This window comes from Aplysia californica, unplaced genomic scaffold (assembly GCF_000002075.1).
Source record: "Aplysia californica isolate F4 #8 unplaced genomic scaffold, AplCal3.0 scaffold00323, whole genome shotgun sequence".
NCBI classification, from domain to species: domain Eukaryota; kingdom Metazoa; phylum Mollusca; class Gastropoda; order Aplysiida; family Aplysiidae; genus Aplysia; species Aplysia californica.
Window position 1 is genome coordinate 656,570 of NW_004797593.1, and position 21,322 is coordinate 677,891.

General features: G+C 41.2%; 2 protein-coding genes across 2 annotated transcripts in view; one reads left to right on the forward strand and one right to left on the reverse strand.

Moving 5' to 3' along the window:
* Positions 1 to 1,019: 1,019 nt before the first annotated feature.
* On the forward strand, positions 1,020 to 5,799 carry LOC106012303 (the record flags this gene model as incomplete). Its single annotated transcript, XM_013084872.2, is given in 3 exon segments — positions 1,020 to 2,324; positions 3,405 to 3,922; positions 4,435 to 5,799. Coding segments are annotated over 3 exon segments (1,878 nt in total), but the record flags the coding sequence as incomplete, so codon positions are not given.
* A 2,104-nt stretch (positions 5,800 to 7,903) lies between these two features.
* Positions 7,904 to 21,322, reverse strand: part of LOC101846366 (eukaryotic translation initiation factor 3 subunit I) — a 14,497-nt gene continuing 1,078 nt past the window's right edge. The window contains exons 2-9 of the mRNA XM_005102397.3: positions 16,937 to 17,117; positions 15,609 to 15,674; positions 14,673 to 14,822; positions 14,083 to 14,216; positions 12,561 to 12,671; positions 10,713 to 10,802; positions 10,019 to 10,185; positions 7,904 to 8,071 (exon numbers count right to left, since the gene is read on the reverse strand). Coding sequence (XP_005102454.1) covers positions 7,990 to 8,071; positions 10,019 to 10,185; positions 10,713 to 10,802; positions 12,561 to 12,671; positions 14,083 to 14,216; positions 14,673 to 14,822; positions 15,609 to 15,674; positions 16,937 to 17,117 — 981 coding nt within the window. The 3' untranslated portion in view covers positions 7,904 to 7,989. The remainder of the gene's footprint in view (positions 8,072 to 10,018; positions 10,186 to 10,712; positions 10,803 to 12,560; positions 12,672 to 14,082; positions 14,217 to 14,672; positions 14,823 to 15,608; positions 15,675 to 16,936; positions 17,118 to 21,322) is intronic.

A 21,322-nucleotide genomic window follows, 5' to 3' on the forward strand; every position in this document is an offset into this window, starting at 1 on the left:
CTCTCTCTCTCTCTCTCTCTCTCTCTCTCTCTCTCTCTCTCTCTCTCTCTCCTAAAATGGACCAACAGGCAGATGAATGAAATTAATGAATGGGGGAGGAAGAGATGGAGAAAAGAGAGCCTCTTGATTTAGATTTAGACAAAATCCATTGCCTGTATCATGTGACATGCTTAGGGCGCACATTATGATAGTTGGCTGCTTGCTGAACACCTAGACAAGGTGCACGGGTGGTTGGTGAGTGCTCTGGTGCGGTTTGCTCCTTCTTTCCTATCCAAGCATCTGTGGTCCTATCCTCTCCTCATTTTTTGTGTTTGTCACTCTCTTGTAACGCCTCTAATCATTGGCACTTATATTGCCTTAATAACTTATTGTATTGAAATCTTACACCCTGTACTAAAATGAAAATGAAACAAAACAAGGTGCTGAAAACCGCTGTCTTCTTTTTTCCTCGGCTGCAGACCACAGCTTTTCAAACGAAAGCGACAGAATGTATTTGAATGCTAGTGATTATGTGCATAAATGACAGCTGCGCTACATGTAAATATCTACCTCTGGGGCTAGAGATGAAACTGTGGAATAAATTGGATGGTCATGCGAGGGTTGCTTTGAGTTTGAAGTGGGCAGTCAGTTTTCTGTAGTTGGCTAAAAAAATCTTACAGAGTACGCATGTAATTCATCAGTGTGACTTTATTATGAGACAGTAGGTCTGTGTTAACGCTAAATACATGTGTACTATGATGTGCAATACTGGATTCACATGTTGTTTCAGTCAACTCCACTTGTGTTGAACTCACTTGAGTTGATTTTTGGTTTAATTTGATCTTTTTCTCGGGTCCCAGTAGCCTACCTCTTCTTTACTTTTAATTATAGTTTCCAACGGTTAGAACTTCGGATGAGTTGATCTACTATTTATCACTCCCCCGAGGACATCAACTCATCGGTACTCCTCTTTATTTTCATTTTTCTGCTGGGATCATTAAAAATTTATTTATTTATTTTTTGGTAATTTTTTTCCTCTCAGTGATGAAGAACTGATGAGCCTGATGGAGTCACCCACTGTTTCTGCGATAATGGAGGAGGTAGCGCCAAGTATGAGTGGACATCATACAACCCACCGTGAGAACACGAGCATATTCTCTTCTGTCTCAGCACAGGTGGACGGAGCCGCGAGCTGGAGACAGCGGACACCTGGAGGAGCAGTGGCAGCAGACAGTTGTGATACTAGAGATAGAGCTTGCAACTACGGCTTTAGTAGATGTCAAACGTCAAGTCCTCAGTGCCTGACCACACCATCCAAGCCAAGTAGTAGCTGCTGGGCCCACCCTGGGGGGAACCTGGCAGAGATTGATGACGACTGCAGGCCAGACACAGCTGAATTTAGGATGAATGAGATGGTAGCTTTTCCTACGATGTCGGCGGTGAATTTAAACTCTCTCAGTGGTAAGGTTGATCCCGATGACGCAAAAACCCACAGTAGTGACAGCGCGTCGTGTTGCATGAGTACAAGTGGAAAGTCCAGACGTTCTGCCATTGCTCAAAGTGTTCAAAGGGCGCCTGTTATTTCCCATACATCTGATGACTGTAGAAACTGGACAGAGTTCTCTCCACACAGCAATGTAATTGTTGCAACAAAACCTGTCGAAGACAACAGCAACTTTCATGAAACAGCTCCTCACTCAACTCACTGTTTGTTACCCATGTCTCCCAAACCCTGGACAGATGGACCAAACTGGAAGGAAACAATTGCTCCAAGTGGTCCCAAACCCTGGACAGATGGACCAAACTGGAAGGAAACAATTGCTCCAAGTGGTCCCAAACCCTGGAAAGATGGACCAAACTGGAAGGAAACAATTGCTCCAAGTGGTCCCAAACCCTGGAAAGATGGACCAAACTGGAAAGAAACGATTGGTCCTAGTGTTCCCAAACCTCCGACAGACTGGTCCCACTGGGGTACATCTAAGGCTGGAAGTGTTTCATCAACCCCTCTCACATACAGCTCATGCTGGAGTAAACCCATCACCGCACAGACTAAGAATATAATGCCAACATCTCTTAAATCTGTTGATGAAGACTGGACTGACAAGAATGAGGAGACAGTTGTTCAAATTCAGAACACTGCAGTCACTCCGAAGTCTGTTCATCATCAAGATAATGCCTTCAATCAAGATGAGTCAGCTCCAAACGTGGAGGAAGAAAGCATAAGCTGGAGTCCTAAAGACGCGATCCTCTCCTCCCCCTCCACGGATGACGGCTTCTCTCAGTCCTCTCACCGCTACGGCAAAGTCCTGGCATGGGCCAAGAGCAGTCAAGGTGCCAACGGACATGTGAGTCCAACCCTGTCCCTGTGGTTTTATGCACCCCGCATAATTTAGCAAAATTTGATCTTTTTTTTGGCATAATTTCTGATTATTTTCCTTTATCATTCTTTGTTAAAATTAAAAGAATCGCATAATTACACATTTTTGGGCTCAGTTTGCATCATTTCAGAATTTTTCTTGCATAAAACGACAGGGACAGGTCAAACCTTCCTGTAGATAGATTATATTAAATTGAATTTGAATATTGTTAGGGGAGAAGGTGACTTGTTCCTTGTAGCCTACCTTGTTTTCAAAAACTCAAAAAGGCTTTGGTTTACAGAGAAGATATAGGCCTTTGGATTTTCTCATGGATTTCCAGCAGAAGGATTTCTCTTGTCCTCCACTCCATAAATGTAAAAAAAGACGTGAAAAAATGAAGTGATCGTCTCTTCTGATGTTCAGACTTCAAAAGCCATCGACATTTGTTTGTCTCTTCGTCATAACCCAGTGTTTACAAGTTATCATTTAAGCACTGTCAGCTGGAGCACAGAGAAAAACTAGATTATTACATGTACTTTGTCTAGAGTACTGACAAAATGTCAAAAAGAAAACTAATAAATCAGCAAGACAGAGTGTTTTACTACATACACATATTCCTATATGTGTCACGACGCTGTGGAATCAGGCCGTCGTCGGATTTCGGGCATGTGGAGATATTGGTTTCATTTGATAGCTTCATTTGCCTTGCTTTCACCTAAATAAATCTATCTTTAACAAAAGTCGAGATATGCAATTGAAGGAAGTAGAGTCGCTTGGTTTCAGTGGTACGAGAAAATGGCCGCCTAAGTTTAGTAAATTCAATAAGCTTCAAAGTCCTTACTTAAAAACTGAAAAATCACATATTTTGTTTTTCAGTAAAATTCTCATGGAAATGTGTTTTTATGTGGGCATTATAGGTTTGGAGCGAGAAAACAAGAATTCGAAAAAAATTGCCCTACTGGCGGAAAAATGCCTGTTTCTTCAATTTCATAATTTTGACGAACGCTTGATTTCACCACAAAGCCTCAAATATGTTAAATCGTTTGTTTTTGGTTCTTGATCTTCCAGCTGTCCTCCAGTCTTCACAAGTCCAGCTGTTCTAGCCAGCAGGCCTGTTTGTCCTTGTCGTCTGGTGAAGTGGCAGGAGGACCCTCCTCCTTGCTCCAAGTACTGGAGGAACAACAACCACAGGCCTGTCTGTCTGTCTCACCTGATGAAACACCAGGAACCTCCTCCTTACCCCAGACACCCAGCAAGACCAACGTGATGACGACTACACAGGAACAGACCGCAGACTGCAGCTCCTCCTTTGTTCCTCCAGCAGCAAACACGATGACGTTGTTGTTATCTGGTTCTACACAACGTAGAGACCTCCGGACTTTCCCAGACACACACACTACAACAACTACAACGAGCCCAGGACTGTTTCCCCCTACTGAGGTCCCCGCTCTGTCAAGGAGATGTCTGTGGAGACAGGAAGGACAGGAGGAAGAGCGAGAGCTGTGTGTGTCCACGTCTACACCAGCCCTCAAGTCAGCCAGCACGTCCAGAAACTTCTTGTCTCAGCTGTTTGCTGCAGGGGACAGGTGAGTTTGTCGTACACTTGTTCAGTTGGTGGTTTTGATGGCTCGATTTCTCTTACGTTGAGTTAGTTTTAGTAAGAGTTTTACGGCACTTGCAACACTATAAAGTCATATAAGTGCCGAGGATTAGAGGTGTTACAAGAGAGTAACAAGCATAAAAAAGGAGGGGAGATAGATACGATAGATTTTTTATAGGAAAGAAGGAGCAAACCACACCAGAGCACCCGCCAACCACCTACGTACACTTGTTGGTGGTTTTGATGGCTCAATTTCTCTTATGCTGAGTTAAACCTACCATCTCTCTTGAGTGACAATGGTCAAATGTTGTTGCAGCTTTTAGTAAAAACAAAACTAAACTTTGATTTTTTTAAACAAAAAATATTTGAAAGTTTAGGCTTAGTGTTGTATGCAAGTCACACTGTGAAGCACCTAGTGGTCTAGGTAAAACTATAAAGTTTTAAAGTAGGCCTATATAGACTGTTTATATAATATTCTCTTTTATGTTTATCTTCCAGTTCCAGGAACAGCAGTCATCAGCTGATGGGAAACGTGTTTGATGGCCTCTTCTGACACCGACTGGTGGTAGCCCCTGGTTTTAGAAGCAAATGCCTGTGATTGAGAGACGTCGCAAAACAAACTAGTGGTCCTGTGTGGTAGAACATTTTAACTACCGGTACACATACATTGATTATCTTTCTCCATCCTTTTGGTATGCTATATGTATTATATTTGATTTCAGATTGTCACTGGGTAAAAAAATACCTACAACAGATTCTTCAGTGTACACAAGCTAGCTAAAAATGGCATAGTTATTAGTTTAAAATAAAACTGTTTGACAGCTTGTACATGCACTAAACATTTTTGAAAATAAGATGCCACCTGGAACTGGAATGACAATAAATAATAAACAGGCTGTTTGTTCTTTTTGAAATGCCATAGATCTATACTTTTTTCAAATGCGATCAGATTTGGAGAAAAATGATAAAAGAAAGTTCTCAGAAAAAGCTGGTTTTCTGCAAATGACTAATTTCGATCCTCATGGCACAGAATCATTGGATTTTTGTGTTAGTGTATGAAAACCCTTCCACATCAACTTGTCTCCATAAAGTTCTTTGAATGATCGCTCATTTTGTTCTGTTCACTATTTGAAAGTTCATATATATATGCATCTGATAAGTATTATACCGAAAGTTGCTTATGAAAAGCAGTGTTGACTTCACATTCTATCCCATCAGCAGAGCTGTTATTTGGAGAAGACCTCAATCCAGATCTAAGGAAATGTTAAAGCCATTTATCACAAAACATTTTTTCCACACCTTACCTCACAATATTAATAAGATTTCACAGCGTATTGAAGCTATCTGAGATATTTTTTTTGTATTTTGTTCAAAAATGATTTTTGTACCAGAAAATTTTTTTTTAATGCAGTTCCTCAAAAATGTGTCATGAAACATGCAGACAAAATGAGTTACTTCTCGGATTTGAGCCCTATGGAAATAGTTACATCACGCTTATTATAGTTCTTACAATTAATACGTACGAAATAACAAAAGTAATGTTATACTTTTAAAGAAGAATATTGCATCAATAAAAAATGTACAAATTTGACCCTTGAGTCGATTTTTGGCCAATATCTCCATTTGTGGATTGCGAGAAGTAACTATTTTGTCAGCACGTGTTAACTTTATCCAGCCATACACACATCTATTTCTAAAATAAATGACTTATGGCATTGGATTTTAAGATCCCTCTATTGCACAAACAGGAGATGTGTTGAATTTAACATTTCAGTTTATTTTTCAGTTCATTTTAACTAAGATTTGTATTTCCAACAGTCTCTTTCTTTTTTTCAATAAACATGAACGTTACAGAAAAATATACTTCACGAGCTTTGTGCAATTTTGAAGTGCTTTTCTGTTTCTATTACCGATTCATCGCCTGGAACCGGACCCCATGTGTTTGGGACTGGGGCCCAACCAATATGAACTCACTGAGCTCAGGTTCCAAACATAGACATGATATAATATCCTGTCTATGTTTGGAACCTGGGCTCAGTGAGTTTGAGTTAAGCATGGAATAGCAGTCTAAGAATATAGATATACCACAGTTAATATCATAGACACATTTTCAGAGATGCCAACCAGACAAAACCAAAATGAGTATTGGGAAATATGAAAATGTGTATTTTCCCCGACCGACCGACCAATTAGTAAAATGTTTAGGTTGTCCAGCAATATTTCCTGAAAAAATTTCCGAGCTCACCAGCTCGAGAAAGGGAGCACACACACGTACAATATACATGTATCCAGTCAACAACATGTCAGTGTTCAGTGTCGTACTGGGGTCTTGTTTGACTTAAGTATTTCAGTCTGTTATAATATTTTCCACTCATTATTGTAATATTATAAAAAATTAATCCTGTTTTGAGCGTTCGGAAGGGCCTAGAACAAGAATTTCGACTATCAAGAACCAGTCTAGGTGTCATGATTCATATTATGAACTGACTGACTAAAATTATTGCTCAAACTCAGAGAAGAGCAATAACTTAAAAGGCTCCAGTAGACCCGTGCACTGTGAGAGTTGTAACAACTGTGGGAGGGCAAGATGCAGTGACACTGAAAATCTGCCCGTCTTGAACAGAAAGCTACAACAAACACTGTAGGTATAATTTACTATCACCCATCCAATGACACGCGAACATTTTATTTCAATTACACAGCCTTGCAAAGTATGAAGGGTCCCGATTCCGCACACGGCCTGCACCAACGAGAGCTCTAATCAAAATTCTGAAATTTGCCTCCAAGTTTTTGCCCTCTGGTGTTGCCTTCACTCCTCCCCCCCCCCCCCCCCTTCCTCGAGTGTATTAAAAAAATAAATAATCCCCTCCCGTTGTCCTATACTTGGCAACGCCGTTACTTCCACCAAACACGGTCTTTGCTCACACGATACCGCATTTATTTGAGATGCGAATGCGCGCAGGTTCATTGACCGGTCACGATGGCGAGCCCGACAATCTAAAAATCGGACGACGCTTGTATTTTCTTTTCTTTTTTTCCTATAGTACAAGTAACAGCACAGAGACGAATTAGAGAAATTTTATTTGCACGGCAACACAGCGTTTACACTACACAACCTGCATGTCACAAATAAGTTGTGTTATCAGTCTACCGCTTGCAAACTTCTCGGTGGTAACGAAAGCGAAAGTAGATCTTGATTTTCCCGATCAAGCCTCGGTGTCACATACACTTCCGCCAGCCGCCGCGGCCCTGTTCGCGTGAAAGTAAAACGTACTCTCGGAGGAGGAAAAGCTAAACAAATATTATCACTATCGCGACCGGCAAAAATTAACTTACTGACCTTATCGAACTTGGTTTTCAAATATTCCAGTTCCGCGATACTGATACTATTCTGACAAAAGATGGGACTTGAGATAATTAGGTTTACTCGCCCAAACTGGATCTCGTATTTTTCGCATTCCAGGATGCATATTTTTTCATGAAAAGTCGTATTCGCGTATTTGCGGCAAAAAATCATACTAAAATACGTAAAATCGTACTGGTTGGCATCTCTGCATTTTAGAATCCTGTTGAGTGTTATGTCAAACAGAGTGACCACTCTCAATGTTTAAACTGTTGTGGTTCTGTACTCCTAACCAACAAACCGGCAATTATCTCACGTCCCTGCTTGACCTAGATTTAACAGTTTCTTGGTTGCCAAAGTTTTTGGTAAATTCGACAGTTAACCAAACAATTTCTAAGTTTCTCTGTCATTCCTCAAATAGGATGTTGCACTTATGGCCCAGTTACACGCAACGATAAATTGTGTCAGATTCATCGTATGCGAGAACTGTTAGTGTTAGTTTCATCGAGCTGTGCAGTCTGTTTAGACAGCTCTTTCTGTGCTGACGAATTTCACTATCCATAAAACCCAGGAGAGAGAGAGAGAAACAATGAACGTGAGAGAAAAACACACAAACAAAACCAATTCAGACTGACCTTACCAGACCAAGACATTTATTCTTTCTTTCTTTCTTTCTTTTTTTTTTGTACAATGTGAGTTCAAATAAATAGCTAATATTCGCAAGAGAAGTCCAGATAATTTGGATCGAAATAGTGAACTCGCACGTAGCCATCCTCTCCTCCGCTGCTGTAGCTGTGGTTGGAGGAAACAAAAAAAATTGCGTCAAAATAATACACATAAATAAAGACATGATCACACTGATCAGAAAATATAAAACCAAATTTCTTTACAGATGAATTAGAGCCAGATAATTACAGTATAACGCGGATAGCTTGAATTCGTCGGGACTGGCCTCGGTAGTTCAAGGGATCCGTAGTTCAAGGGATATCATAAAAGAATAAAGAGAAAAAAAAATAAGGAAACCAAAAAAAATAATTTTTTTTAAAAACTGACCGCAGGCACAGTTCGCCGGATGCATATTTCGAGCCTTCTATGTTCGACCTATCCATGTTAGATTCTATACTGTATCACACAGTGATCAGAAAATATAAAAGCAAAATTCTCAACAGAAGAGTTAGAGGTAGATAATTAGTGGTACTGGTGATCTCACAGATTAGCAGTTTCCGTTAGAACAGGATTTCGGCTATAAACAGGCTTATTTAATAAATCGGTCAATTCTCATGTTCGTTCTCTTATGAAGTATTGCAAAAATGTTCTTTTATAACAGGCATTTGGCCAGACATGCTCAGCTAAAACAGTCGTACAACCATTGACATTATTATTTTTAAAGCAGGAAAATGGCGCTCATATCACCTTATGCAGTTTGCGAGCCCTGTAAAACCTCTACTAAAACAAAGCAGGACAACGGATATGAAGTAAAACTACAGTCAACATTAATGGCGAATAGGACCAACTTGACCCACAGTACAGTAGGCATAAGTTGATTATGTGCATGTTAATCAAATCTGTTAAGACTGTACATTCCAACTCGCAGTTTAAGGTCATCAGCTGACAAAAAGAAATTTATTTTACCATCTATGAAGCCTAAAACAATTGGTGAAAGGGCATTTGAATACGAAGGCCCCAAGATCTGGAATGCTTTACCAAGTACGTTGAGAGAAATCAAATCTTTTGATTCATTCAAATGTCAGCTGAAGTCGTTTCTGTTTTTAAATTAATAAGATGAATATTTGGAACAATTTTCTTTAGTCAGAACACAACGTTTCATGTTCCTGTTGTATGTTGTATTGTATTGTAAAGCGCTCAGAGCCTGTGTACTTTATTCGGGGTTGAGCGCTATATAAATGTCATTTATTATTATTATTATGTTTTATGATGTGTCAAACTGTGAGTACAGGGGAGGGAGGAGGAAAGCAGAATGCACTTGGGTGTTGATGCCACTCCGTGGGACAGTGGTGTAAGTCTATACACACTCATCACACGTCTCCCCTTAGGGTGGCGAGACTTGGGATGAGAAGAATGTTGTTGTTATCGATCCAGCGTGATGAGAATATATGATTGTGCAGGTGTGACCATAAAAAAATGAGAGTGAGAGTGGTGTTAAAACAATCGTGCACCCTCATCTAAGTTTTTGCCACTGAACTATCAAACTTGTGATCAATATCATGATTTTGAAAAAAAAGTACCGGTACCGGTAACGAGAATTCGTGTCAGGGAAACCCTCTCATGATCAACCCATGCAGGACTTATAGCTCCTGACACAAGTACTCTGTACAACCTCAGAGCAAGCAAACCACCTAGAACCACGCTGATGAAGTGTGACACCCCATGAGACACAGAATTAGTCACCAGAGACACAGAATGAGTCACCTAAAAGAGCAAGTGGTCTACCAGTTGCACCCACAGGAGACTGAACAGACGAAATCAAAAGTGCTCTATTTTTAGTTTTAGTAGAAGTTTTACGGTGCTCGCAACTGCATAAGGTCAAAAAGTGCACTCTGACTTTAAACTCAAGATTTAAGCATAGTGGTTCTGTTATAACTATAGTAATTTTGAATGGTAAAGACATGTTCGCTGTTGCTGTTGTTTGTTTGTTTGTTGGTTTGGTTTGGGGTTTTTTGAGGGTGGGGGTGTTGCTGAATACCAACAAAAAAAACTTTACACTGAAAAATAGCTAACCTCTTTCCATCAGGATGGAAGGCCACACTGTTGATTGGTCCAAAGTGTCCCTTGACTCTGCCAAACTCTTCCTCAAACACCAGGTGGAAGAAGCGAGCGTCAAACTTGCCCACACGGGTGCTGGTGGTGGTCACCTGCATGGCTTCCTGACCACCGCCCATTACCACCTGGAATACAAACAAAAAAAAGTGGTGCACCACATTCTTCATTTAGTTTTAGTTTAATAAAAGTTTTATGGCACTTACAACACAACAAGGTCATATAAGTGCTGGAGAATAAAGATGTTACAAGAGAGTAAAGTACACACCGTTAAAAAAAAAAAAATTAGAGGGGAGATAAGGATGACAGATGTTTTGATAGGAAAGAAAGAGTAAATCACATCAAAGCCCTCGCCAATCTCCCACGCACAATATCAGCCCTCTGTCTGCACACAATCAACAAAGATCTTTAATCACATCATAAGAACACATTAACACTTTAAGGTCTTCAAGTTCCAATTTCAATTTAATACATACTGGTCACATAAGTCTAAGCTAAGACTACTACACACTTGTGGTTCCCTTGCATGTGCGTTGACATGGTCGGCCAGTAAAATCCAACCTCCATGTTACCACACTAATAGCCCTCTTGAAAGTTATTCTAGCAATATAAATCAATCCATAGAAAAAGCAAAATTTCCGCAGCAGTCACTTACGTGGTCATGGAGTGGAGAGATTGCAGCTGAGTTGATAGGTCTTTCCGTCTTGTACATCTTCAGCGGTTCAAGGGTCTCCATGTCAAACAGCTGCAACAGTGAAACATGGAGGTCAACAGACTACTAAGGCAATCTCTCAAAGTTTTATTGTCAGAGCAAAGCATTTTACGGCAGTTGCAACACAATTAGGTCATATTAATTCATAAGATTAAAGGTGTTGCAAGAGACGAGTAAAAAAGTAAAGTTGTTCCCTATCCGATCTGGGCATTGGGGATTGCCTTGTTAGTGAGACAAGAGAGTAACAAACACAAAAAAAGGAAGAGAGATAAGGACGATAGATGTTTGATAGGAAAGAAGATGGCTATTTTCAAATGAATTTCAAAACAAACTTTCAAATGTTTAACTGTTCAGGCAAAATCAAAGACTATACAGAGACAGCGAATCCAATAAATGCACAGCTTCAGTTTTAGAGACGTGCTTTACAGCAACTAAGGGACACTAAAACAAACCGCTGCATCTTTGAAGATGCCAAATGTCGGCATACAAAAAAAAGGAGAGAAGAACAAGAATCTTCATCAGCTGAACATAACTCAATTCATCCAGCCCGTGTGTTCGCCACGTCCGGTCTACGTAAATTAGAGGTAGCAGGTATTACTATTCTTATCCACGTTTGCGAGTTTTCCAAGAAAAATAAAATATCCCTACAATACGCATAATATGATATTCCCTCTAGTCTTAGCAAAAAAAAATTATTATTATAGCTGTGCCAGCTGTGCCACGGCTATTTTCGTGTTTGTTCCAATACACAAACTATGTTCTTGGTTTTGTTTTGTGCATAAGCGGCGAAGAATGTGAAAGTAGACATAAAAACAAGGCGGTCGGATTGATGTTAGTGCCTTGACAACTTTTTAGAAAAACTAGATCTAGACCATAGACTACCTATATGTTGCTATGGGTGTATCGAGTTCCAATGAGCCACAGTCAGACGAAGAATTAAATTGTTTTTCTCTGCACTTTTCGTACTCCTTCTCTGTAATAATGTTACAACATTTAAGTTAAAATCTAAGGAAAATTTCATATTGATAGCTCAAACAGTTTAGGCACAAGGTGTGTCCAAACGGAGTGAGTCGAGTTCAGACCAAGATTTTTACCCTGGCTCGCAACAAGCCAGGTGGACACAAGTGCACTGCAGCGGCCACGCAGGGTGAATAGAGTTATTGCTTTAGTAGAGGTTTTTCGGCGCTCGCAACTGCATAAGGTCATATGAGCGCCAAGGGGTGGATGTCAACAGAGAAGTCCTGAGAGGGAATCGGACTTACTCAGCTCACCTCTCTAGCTTTAACAGTACAAAGTCTGCTTTGGCTATCAAGGCACCCCCGGAAATAGCGGGTCACAAGAGTGTGACAAACATACAAAAGAAGTAGAGGACAATGACGAAAGTAAGGATTATTGTTTGTTTAAGTAGAGGTTTTACAGCGCTCGCAACTGCATATGGGCATATGAGCGCCATTTTCCTGCTTTAAAAAAAGATTAGAGGTATTACAAGAGTGTAACAAACAAAGAACAAGGGGAGACAAGGACGATAGATGTTTGATAGGAAAGAAGAAGCAAACCACACCAGAGCACCCGGCAACCACCGTAAGGATTAGGAAAGAAAAAGCAGCAGTTCCCTGTTGTAGTACAAGCACAGTTACGAGCATGACATTGTTGGATCAGCCCATTTAAAATTCTACATGTCCCCCCTTTGGGAATGGCCTAAAGACACTTCAGTCAGTGGCACCACCCCGGGGGTTACCACACACACACACAAGACATGACAATAGATATTCCAAAGAAGACGCTGCTCACCCTTGCTGTGTTGTCCTTGGAGGCAGTGATGAACATGGAGTTGTCCTTGTAGGGCTGGATGTCGTTGATCTGCTTCGTGTGGTCCTTGCAGCCTTTGATTCGGGTGCCCGTCTGAAAAAGTAATCATTAAATTTACAAAAACTAGTTGAGCTAAAAAAAAATTTAAATATGTTTTAACTCTGGGCAGTAGACCTTGATGTTTTCCAAATCTCCATCCCTGGACTACTGTACTCCAACATGATCAGCCCTCTGCTGGGACATTTCAGGCCCACTTTCAGCACTTTTCAAGGACCCTCGAGCGACTGTTGAGTTCCTGCATGCTGTCGGCATCGCTGACCGTTTATGACACCATAGCGCAAGGAGAGAGGGAGAGGGAGAGGGAGAGGGAGAGGGAGAGGGAGAGGGAGAGAGAGAGAGACAGATAGACAGAGACAGAGAGACATGATCAGCCCCAGGTGCACGGGCCAAACAAGACACCAAGAAATACATCCTGGGCACATTTACTGGCCGGGCCTCTAAGGTTCAAAGATGTGGAGTGTGAAGTGCCGAGGTAAAAATTGTGATTCTGATGATGTAAGGTACAGTGCCCAGCGATGATCCATTTTCATTTTCATGCATTCAAAACTGACAATCCAACTAATGCCCTCTCAAAAAAAGATCAGGGCCTAACCCACCAGCCAAACGATGCAGATGAGAAACACAGGACAGGCTGGCTTTCATCTCTGCTGCCACCCACCCAAGTCAGAAAGTCCTACCAGTGAATACTATTTGTCCGTCCATATACCTGGGGAACACATGACCAGCCAACAACAGGGAGGTCACTTACAGATATTTACATATATCTATTTCGTGTTCTCTAGATCTGTGGACTTTCCTGCAGTGTCCTTTTAAAAATAACTGACACTTCTGCTAGAAAAATATAATACTATGCACTTCTAAAGAGCATTGGTTCTTAAACTGTGCACTCAAATGTTGTGGCCTCTGGTACTTCCTTCTACAAAAAGAAACAGGAGGGCTATTTTTTTTAAATCAAAAGATCACTAAACCACTTTTAGCCAAAAGTCATGACCGTCCAGGTTGGTTTTTCCAAGATGATATATCTCAATCAGGAATTTTTCAATCTTCAATTCTAAAATGTATTTTTCTGTCTTGTTTCCAGACACCAAACAAAGTTTAATCTCAAAGAAACTTAAAAGCAATTAACTGCTCTTCCATACTTAAAAATGAGCAACATCAATTCATGCCATCTAAACAGGAATTACACAAAACACCAGATCTACATAAATGCCTTGGCTGTGGTTAAGGTCTTGTGAAAAAGAAAAACTTGACACAAACTCAGTTCCCAGAAGCAAGGGCCTGTTTGAAGTTTTACTTAGAAACACAATCAGTCACTTTAGCAAATTCACTATGAACAAAGGATGTCTTTCCTGTCGTGCATAAAAAGAGCTGGTACTAATGTATTATTATCACGATCTTTGTATCAGCCTGTGCACAAATGCAGTATGGGTATCTGGGAACTCACTTTGATATCGAACTGGTTGATCTCGCCGTTTTCGTGACCTGTCAAGATGAAATCCTCACCAGGGCCCCAGATGGCTGACGTGATTTTGGACATCGACGTGTCGATTGGGATGGTCAGGTAGGGGTTCCCAGACTCTGTTGTGGACAGAATCAACAAAATTGCATAACAATAAACAACACTTATAAAATCTTTCTGGTCAAATATGTGTTTTTACGCAGTGTTTCCTCGACAACATCCCAAGAAAAGTCTAATACTATACTGTTGGTATGCACATGTTATGTGACATTGGCGAATATATTATGTACTGTACGGTAGAAACTCAATATAACATGACCCCTTAGGATCAAAGATTTTGTACAACTTAATCAAAGTATGTATTAGCCAGAGAAAGTACAAAGACTTAATGAGACCCGGGGGTTCAGAAAATGAATGTTACAGCCAAGAGAACGATTTAATTCACTGACTGCCAGGGGGTTTCACCTCACAGTATAAGACAAGTGAGGATGCTGCAGTTATTGTTTGAAGTCAAACGTCCCTCTAGACCCAAAGTCAGAAGAGTAGCAGGGAGAAAGAACCAGGGGCTCACTTACCAATCTGTGAGCCGTCTCTGATGTCAAACATGTGGATCTCACAGGGGAAGCCCATGGTCTTGTCTGTGCTGTACATGACTAGGTTGCCACTGTAGGAGAAACCGTTTGTCCGCACGGCTGTCCTCGTCTCCAGAGAGTTCAGTTGCGAGCCTGAGCAGGGACAGAATTTAAAAAATGTATGTAATGATAATAGATTGCATTTATATAGCGCTTTATCATATACTAGTAAGCTCTGAGCATAGAAGAAATCTGTAAAAAAAAAATAAAACATAACCCTTAGTTTACCGTTCTTTACAAACTTCTTGTCAAATTGTTCTTTTCTCGGTTTCCTTTAAAAAAAATTTATTTTGCAGAGGCTTTTCACATCTCACTTCATGAATGACAGGTCCATTACAGAGAAAAGGAAAACTTGCACTCAACAAAACATCCTCTCCTTCACCAGTATACTTTACTTATATAAATCTCTTTCAAGTCTGAAAGCTCCAGTCCTACACAATCAATATATCTACAGTTGGACCTGTGTACGACAAACCTCTCATTAAACTTTTGCCTTCAGAATATGTACAAATTTAAGACACATGTATGCTTCCCTGCTCTGCAGCATGATATAACTTTTAACTAAATACACAACATACTTTATAAATGCCCTTCAATATAAGCATTTTTAAATGCTCCACATTATAATTATAATATTATGCGCCATACTGTATAGGTTGAAAATATATGTCATATGTTTTCCCTGCTAGTGGCAAAAATGTTAATTTCCCTGTAAGCCACAGAAATGTAAATTACCCAGTTGTATAAAAAAAGAATTTCATATAGTCCTTTCACCCATCCTCTCCCCATCTTTTCTCAATGTGCTCATGAGCTTGCCATGTGATATTACTGACGGCACGGACAGACAATTGTGACACTGCATCATCACGTAACACCCACCTGTTTCACAGTCCCAGATCTTGCATGTGTTATCAGCAGCCCCGGTGAGGACTTTGGTGGAATCCCCTAGTTTTGGGTCAAGGACACAATAATGATCTCTTTCAGGGAACCCAAGGCTACAAGAAGTAATGAGGAAACCCGAGACAGTGGAGCACCCATCTTAACTCTTTTACCATATCTGGACGGTGGCAGCATCCGGTAGTCGAGGTCCGTAACCATGGCTGGGCAGTACCACAGTCTGATGTGAAGTTATTATTGTATTATGGTACGGGCAGAATGAAAAAAAGTATGAGTTGACAAGCCTTTAGTTAGACCCAGAAGTCAAAGATAAATGAATTCACCATCGGGGCAATGCTTTGTTGATCAGTTTGACATGAAACATGCTGTTTTAAAAACGTAGTATGTCGGGTCAAATTTCCACAAACATGAGAGAATTACGCGGAAACGTGATTTTAAATTGCAAGGTCAACAACGAGCTTACTTTAATTACCTCCATAACATGAAAATGTGCCCTACAACTATAATACTGCGTATAAAGCTATCTGTGTGTGTGCTAAAATCTCACAGGGGGCTCTCATGGTCAAGAGGTTATAATGGTGTTTGCCACTCATTCAATGGGTACTGAGTTCGAATCCAGATAGGGACAGAAAAGTTTCGGCTCTAAAATTTGTCTCCTTTCACCTCCTTGCTCCCTAAAAACGTTCTGTTGTTTGCTTTCGTCTCCACTTTCTGCCCCCCGCCCCCCAACCTCCTTTGCCCCCTCCTCTGGGCTCTTGACTCTTTCTGAAGACTTTCTACTGCTTCTCCTTGGCTCCTGCCCACTCATATGCTTAAACAAAAAATTCTTTTAAAGAAAAAATCTCATAAATGGTTTATAACGGTAGCCTGCGATGTGATGATAAATCGTTCTTATCATTGGCAGCCAATTTTGGAGGCATTTGTATTATCAATATTTAATCATTTTACGACCCCTCTGAATAAAGGGAGTCGGAGAATAATTATTACAGAGCCAATTATCAGATTCTGGACTCGATACTGACGAATCCTCTTTCTTCGGTAAAAACTCAACCGTCATTGACTGAAGATATCAACAACAAAAAAAAGTAAAAGTCCCCTTGGTGAAGACTGCAAACAAGTTTTTCCACTTTCTAGCACCACATACCTCAGCAAGGAGCTAAATCATTTTTTGCATAGACATGGAAAACTCTTAAGAGCCCTGTGATTCCTTTCTCAGGTAAAAATTCTACACAAATTACAGGAATAAAACTAAAAACTCCACTCCATGACACTCGATAAGGTTTGAGAGAAGCAGCGACTGAAAAGGATACAGGTACAATCTATACACCAGACAGCTCCATTGTGTCCAACAAAGGATCCCAGCCTCTCGCCGTTGAGAGAATACCACACGTTGGGCTGGGGATCCTTGGCACTGGAAAAGATGAGATCTCCTTCTCTGTTGTACTTGATCTGTGTGATTGACCGCTCATGGCCATGAAGCATAATAGGTTTCTGAAAAAACAAAACAAAAAACATTACAATAATTGTTATCTTCAAAAAATAATTCTATACAAGCCAGCTTGCTTTTTCCTATTCTCTCATGTATACCATTAAAGCTTTTTTGTTGTACTAGGAGGGGGTAAGCCTTCCGACAGTTGGCACTGATTTTCAGCTGAGCTCGTTTATCCAGGACAGAAGCCTAATGTCTCAGTCTTAATGGACACGTGGTCTAGATCAAGCGCACTAGCGGCATATTTCGGACACCGGGTTTTCGAGTGTGTCACTTTTCTTATTCATCATTTCCTCCCATCTTGCTCAAAATTCTGAACAACCTGCAAATAGAACTAAAAAAAAGAACTTATTTCCTCTTTCCAACTTGGCAATAGGCTTAATGTTATCATTCAACGGTTCGCCAAATTGTACTTCCACTTTCGACCAAAACAACGATGGCGACATTTTGGACGAGACAGTCAATTTCCCAGACACACTTCATGATTGCAATTAAGAACACTTGGCCTGGGTGTAGTGTTAGATAGTGTAATGTTGACAAATCAATTACCTCGATCTAGTTCAACTACTCAAATACAAAATCGGGCTCAATTTTGCGAATTTCGAATAAAATAGGCCAAAATAAGGCGGTTGGGAACTACCGAAAAAGTGCCAATCTTTTTTTGTTGAATTATAAGCCGATCCAATCAGCTTGCAAAGGAATCTCAACAAAACCCTTCGAGGTAAAAAAATAATTGAGGTTTTGGGCTGGATTGTACTTTACCTGACCACCCGTCTGGGCCTGTGATTACTATGAGCGCCTAGCCTAACTACATATTCATAGTTCTCTACGCGCGGACAAGAAGTAGTTCTGCGGGCCACTGTGCACAGAGCGCAAGCCAGCGGTGAGGCAAAGTGTGCGAGAGATGGTGGTTGAGGGGGATTTAACTTTGGTGGATGAAGCATGTTCACATATCATAACAACAGTTGGGGGGGGATTCAGCCCCCTGGCAACAATAATTTAAAAAACAAAACACACACACATAAATTTATGCAAAACAATAACATGAGCGGACCATGGCGCTAAGTGGACGATCAGGATATAATAAAATAATTAGACTGGCTGAGCCTTGCTTTGCAGCACTCACAGAGTTCAGAGTTGCGAGCAGTACCAAGGGTGGTTGCCACTGAATGCAAATGAGCGCTTGAGCTTGTGCGCATCTCTCGCCCTCCATTGTACTTGGCCGGACCATGAGGGGGAGGAGGGGAGGAGGAGGAGGTGTAGGCCAAGTAGAGTCGCTAGCAAAGAAAAAGACTACCCTTTATTATCACCCCGGATTCTCCCAATGACCCATGTCTCGCTATTCTCCCTGTGGGGGCATGAGGCGAGGACTCCCCCTTGACCTCTCGCAGGCCGATAAAAATCACGTAGTGGCCCTTGGTGGCTTACCGCATAGATCTATGGTTGGGAACGAATAATATAATTATAATGTAAAAACATTTTTTGCCTCTCCAATAAAAAATTTAAAAAAGGCTCACTACCGATGCTGCTGAGCGGGACGTGGGACTGGCCGCACCATACTTTGTTTACACACTTTTAACGATGGCAGGCCTCTCATTCTCTGCCTGCACACAATAAATTAATGGTTCAAGGAACAGAGAGTCTGAGAGAGTGTGTGTACAAACGTAAAATGCTCTTGAACAACAGTAGAAGGGAAATTTATTCAGACCAAATGGACGAGGGTGTTAAATTGTGTTAACTAGTTTATTAAGCAATCCAAGCTCTTTTCGTAACTTTTATTATTTATTTCTCTTACTCTTTTTTTTTTCTTGCCTCTTCTTTCCCTTTCTTCTTGAACATTTGGAGTTTGTAGAGCAAAAAAAGAGCCAGAGAGCCAAATGAAAATCTCCGGGCCAGACACGATCCAAAAGAGCCAAATTCTGTGATTTTTTGCTCCAAACTGACAACCCTGACTGACTATTCAGATACGAATAGTGATGAACACGATGCTTTGGAGCATATATATAGCCCTGACCCGACCCCCCGGGCGTCATGCCCGCTAACCTAAGCCCTGATCCCTCTTTGGCTATTTCCGGTAAAACGAAGGGGTGAAAACAGCGAGACATGGGTTATTCTCAACCAAGGTGAGAATAATCACTTCCAGAAAAAAGGTGGACCATGGGATTTGATTGACCAATTTGCGTCAAGGTCGTGGGTAAAAGGGCACGGTCACTGAAAAACCTGATAGGCCTATGAGACGTCAGTCGGTAGTTGGCAGTCGAAGGGTGAAGACATTGCGTAGGAAAGTGAATAGGGGAGTCCTGAAAGGAAGAATAGCGGACCACTGGGCACCAGTGGTGCCATAGTGAAAGTAAGGTAAAACTATTCATTTGCGATGGAAACGAAGTTGATATATATTCGTGTTCAGCGCATCAATATTTAGGCCTAGATCTAGAATCTAGTAAAAAAGGCCGTCGTTCGAGTCCGAATAACATTTTTTCATATTCGGACTCGAGTCCGAATAAAAAAATTTCTTATTGGGACTCGAGTCCGAATATGAAAAAATGTTATTCGGACTCGAGTCCCGAAAAAAGGAAGTGTCTTCGTTCTATATAGATCTAACGTTTAGTGGTTCCAATTTTCCGCCATTTTTTTAGTTTCCCCCACACCTTATCTGCCGATCCAATGCCCGCCGCCTCATTGATACGCCCCCCCACGTTTCCCACTTTCTTTGTTGTAGAAAAAGGTAAAATTGAAGATTAGCAGACCACCTGGCGCATGCATATTATGAGCTGTGTAAAAAAAATAAAAGACCGATTCATTCAAATACACAAGCCTGTGTCATATCGATTGTTTACCAAGAAAAAGTTGTGTTGCTGTGTAGAGCTGAGCATACGGCAACTTTTGATTCCATAGACCAGCACACAATTCATTACGTATTCATTACGTAGATCTACGTCAAGACTAGCTTATTATTGTAATAATGATCAGTTGCCGAGGGGAAAAAGACTGACGCGTATGCGACGTTCAAAGCCCGGACCGATAGTGCCCCCCCCACCACCCTCCCCGACACGCACACAGCCACACGTGTGCAGGCCACCCATCCGACCCCGACACACGCTAACGAGCCATCTTTAATTGCTTCTGATGACCTCTTGACAAATAAACATTTATTAGAAGCGCTATAACTTTTCAGGCCGGCCTCAAATTCATCATAAGATTAAAACTCGGCTCCTGCACAAAACGCCTTTTTGCCCGTAGTGATCCCGGTCTCTACCCAGCCTGAGGCGAGTCACGAGTGAGGCAGGACAGGAAGCCGGATTCACGAGTCACAGGAAGTCGGAAGTGATATCATGCTGGACAAGAATCAGAGTCCGAATAACATTTTTTCATATTCGGACTCGAGTCCGAATAATCACTTCGAGTAAAAAATAGACAACTGGTAGCAAAGTGTGAGACGGGAGGGAAAGTAAAACCATTTGCGACGTTTTTCAAGGGAGTGTAGTGTATACAGACCCGGTAACCTGTAACAAAGTCACAAAGTATACAGACCCGGTAAGGGAACTCTTTTGTGATTTCCGACATTTTCAGTGCCCTCTTACTCTTGGCTCAGGGTAGACCTAGAAGGTTCTTTTAGATCTATGGCCTACGTCTAGATCAAGACAGACAGGCATAAATCATTGATCTAGTTTCGAAGCTAGCCTAAATCTAGATCTAGATCTAAATGAACATTGCGGGGGATGTCTTTTCGATGAACGATCGTTTTTCCTCCGTTTTGGAGTTGGGGGAATCACAATTTGAAGCAAAGAACAATGTCATAATTTCAATTGAGCAGTTACCCTCTCTATTTCTCTCTCTTCTGTGTATCTCTCGCATTCTCTTTTTCTTTGTTTGTCTCTGTCTTTCTTTCTAGTTTCTCCCCACCTATTTCCCACTCTATCTTTCTCTCGTTCCCTCTGCCAACTGGGGCATACATTTTGCTAGCACTTCCCCATGCTCTCTCTCTCTCTCACACACACACACCCACACTACCTGGTCTGGGCGCTGAAACTTTCCAAAATCACAAAACAGTTCCCCTACCGGGTCTGTATACACTTCGACTTCGTGACTTTGTTCTCGGTTACCGGGTCTGTTTACACTTCGTTTTTTTCATGGCCACCTCTATTCTCACCCGGAGTGAGAATAGTGCAGGCGAGTCTTGTGGCTATTCTCACCCGGTGCGCGTTCA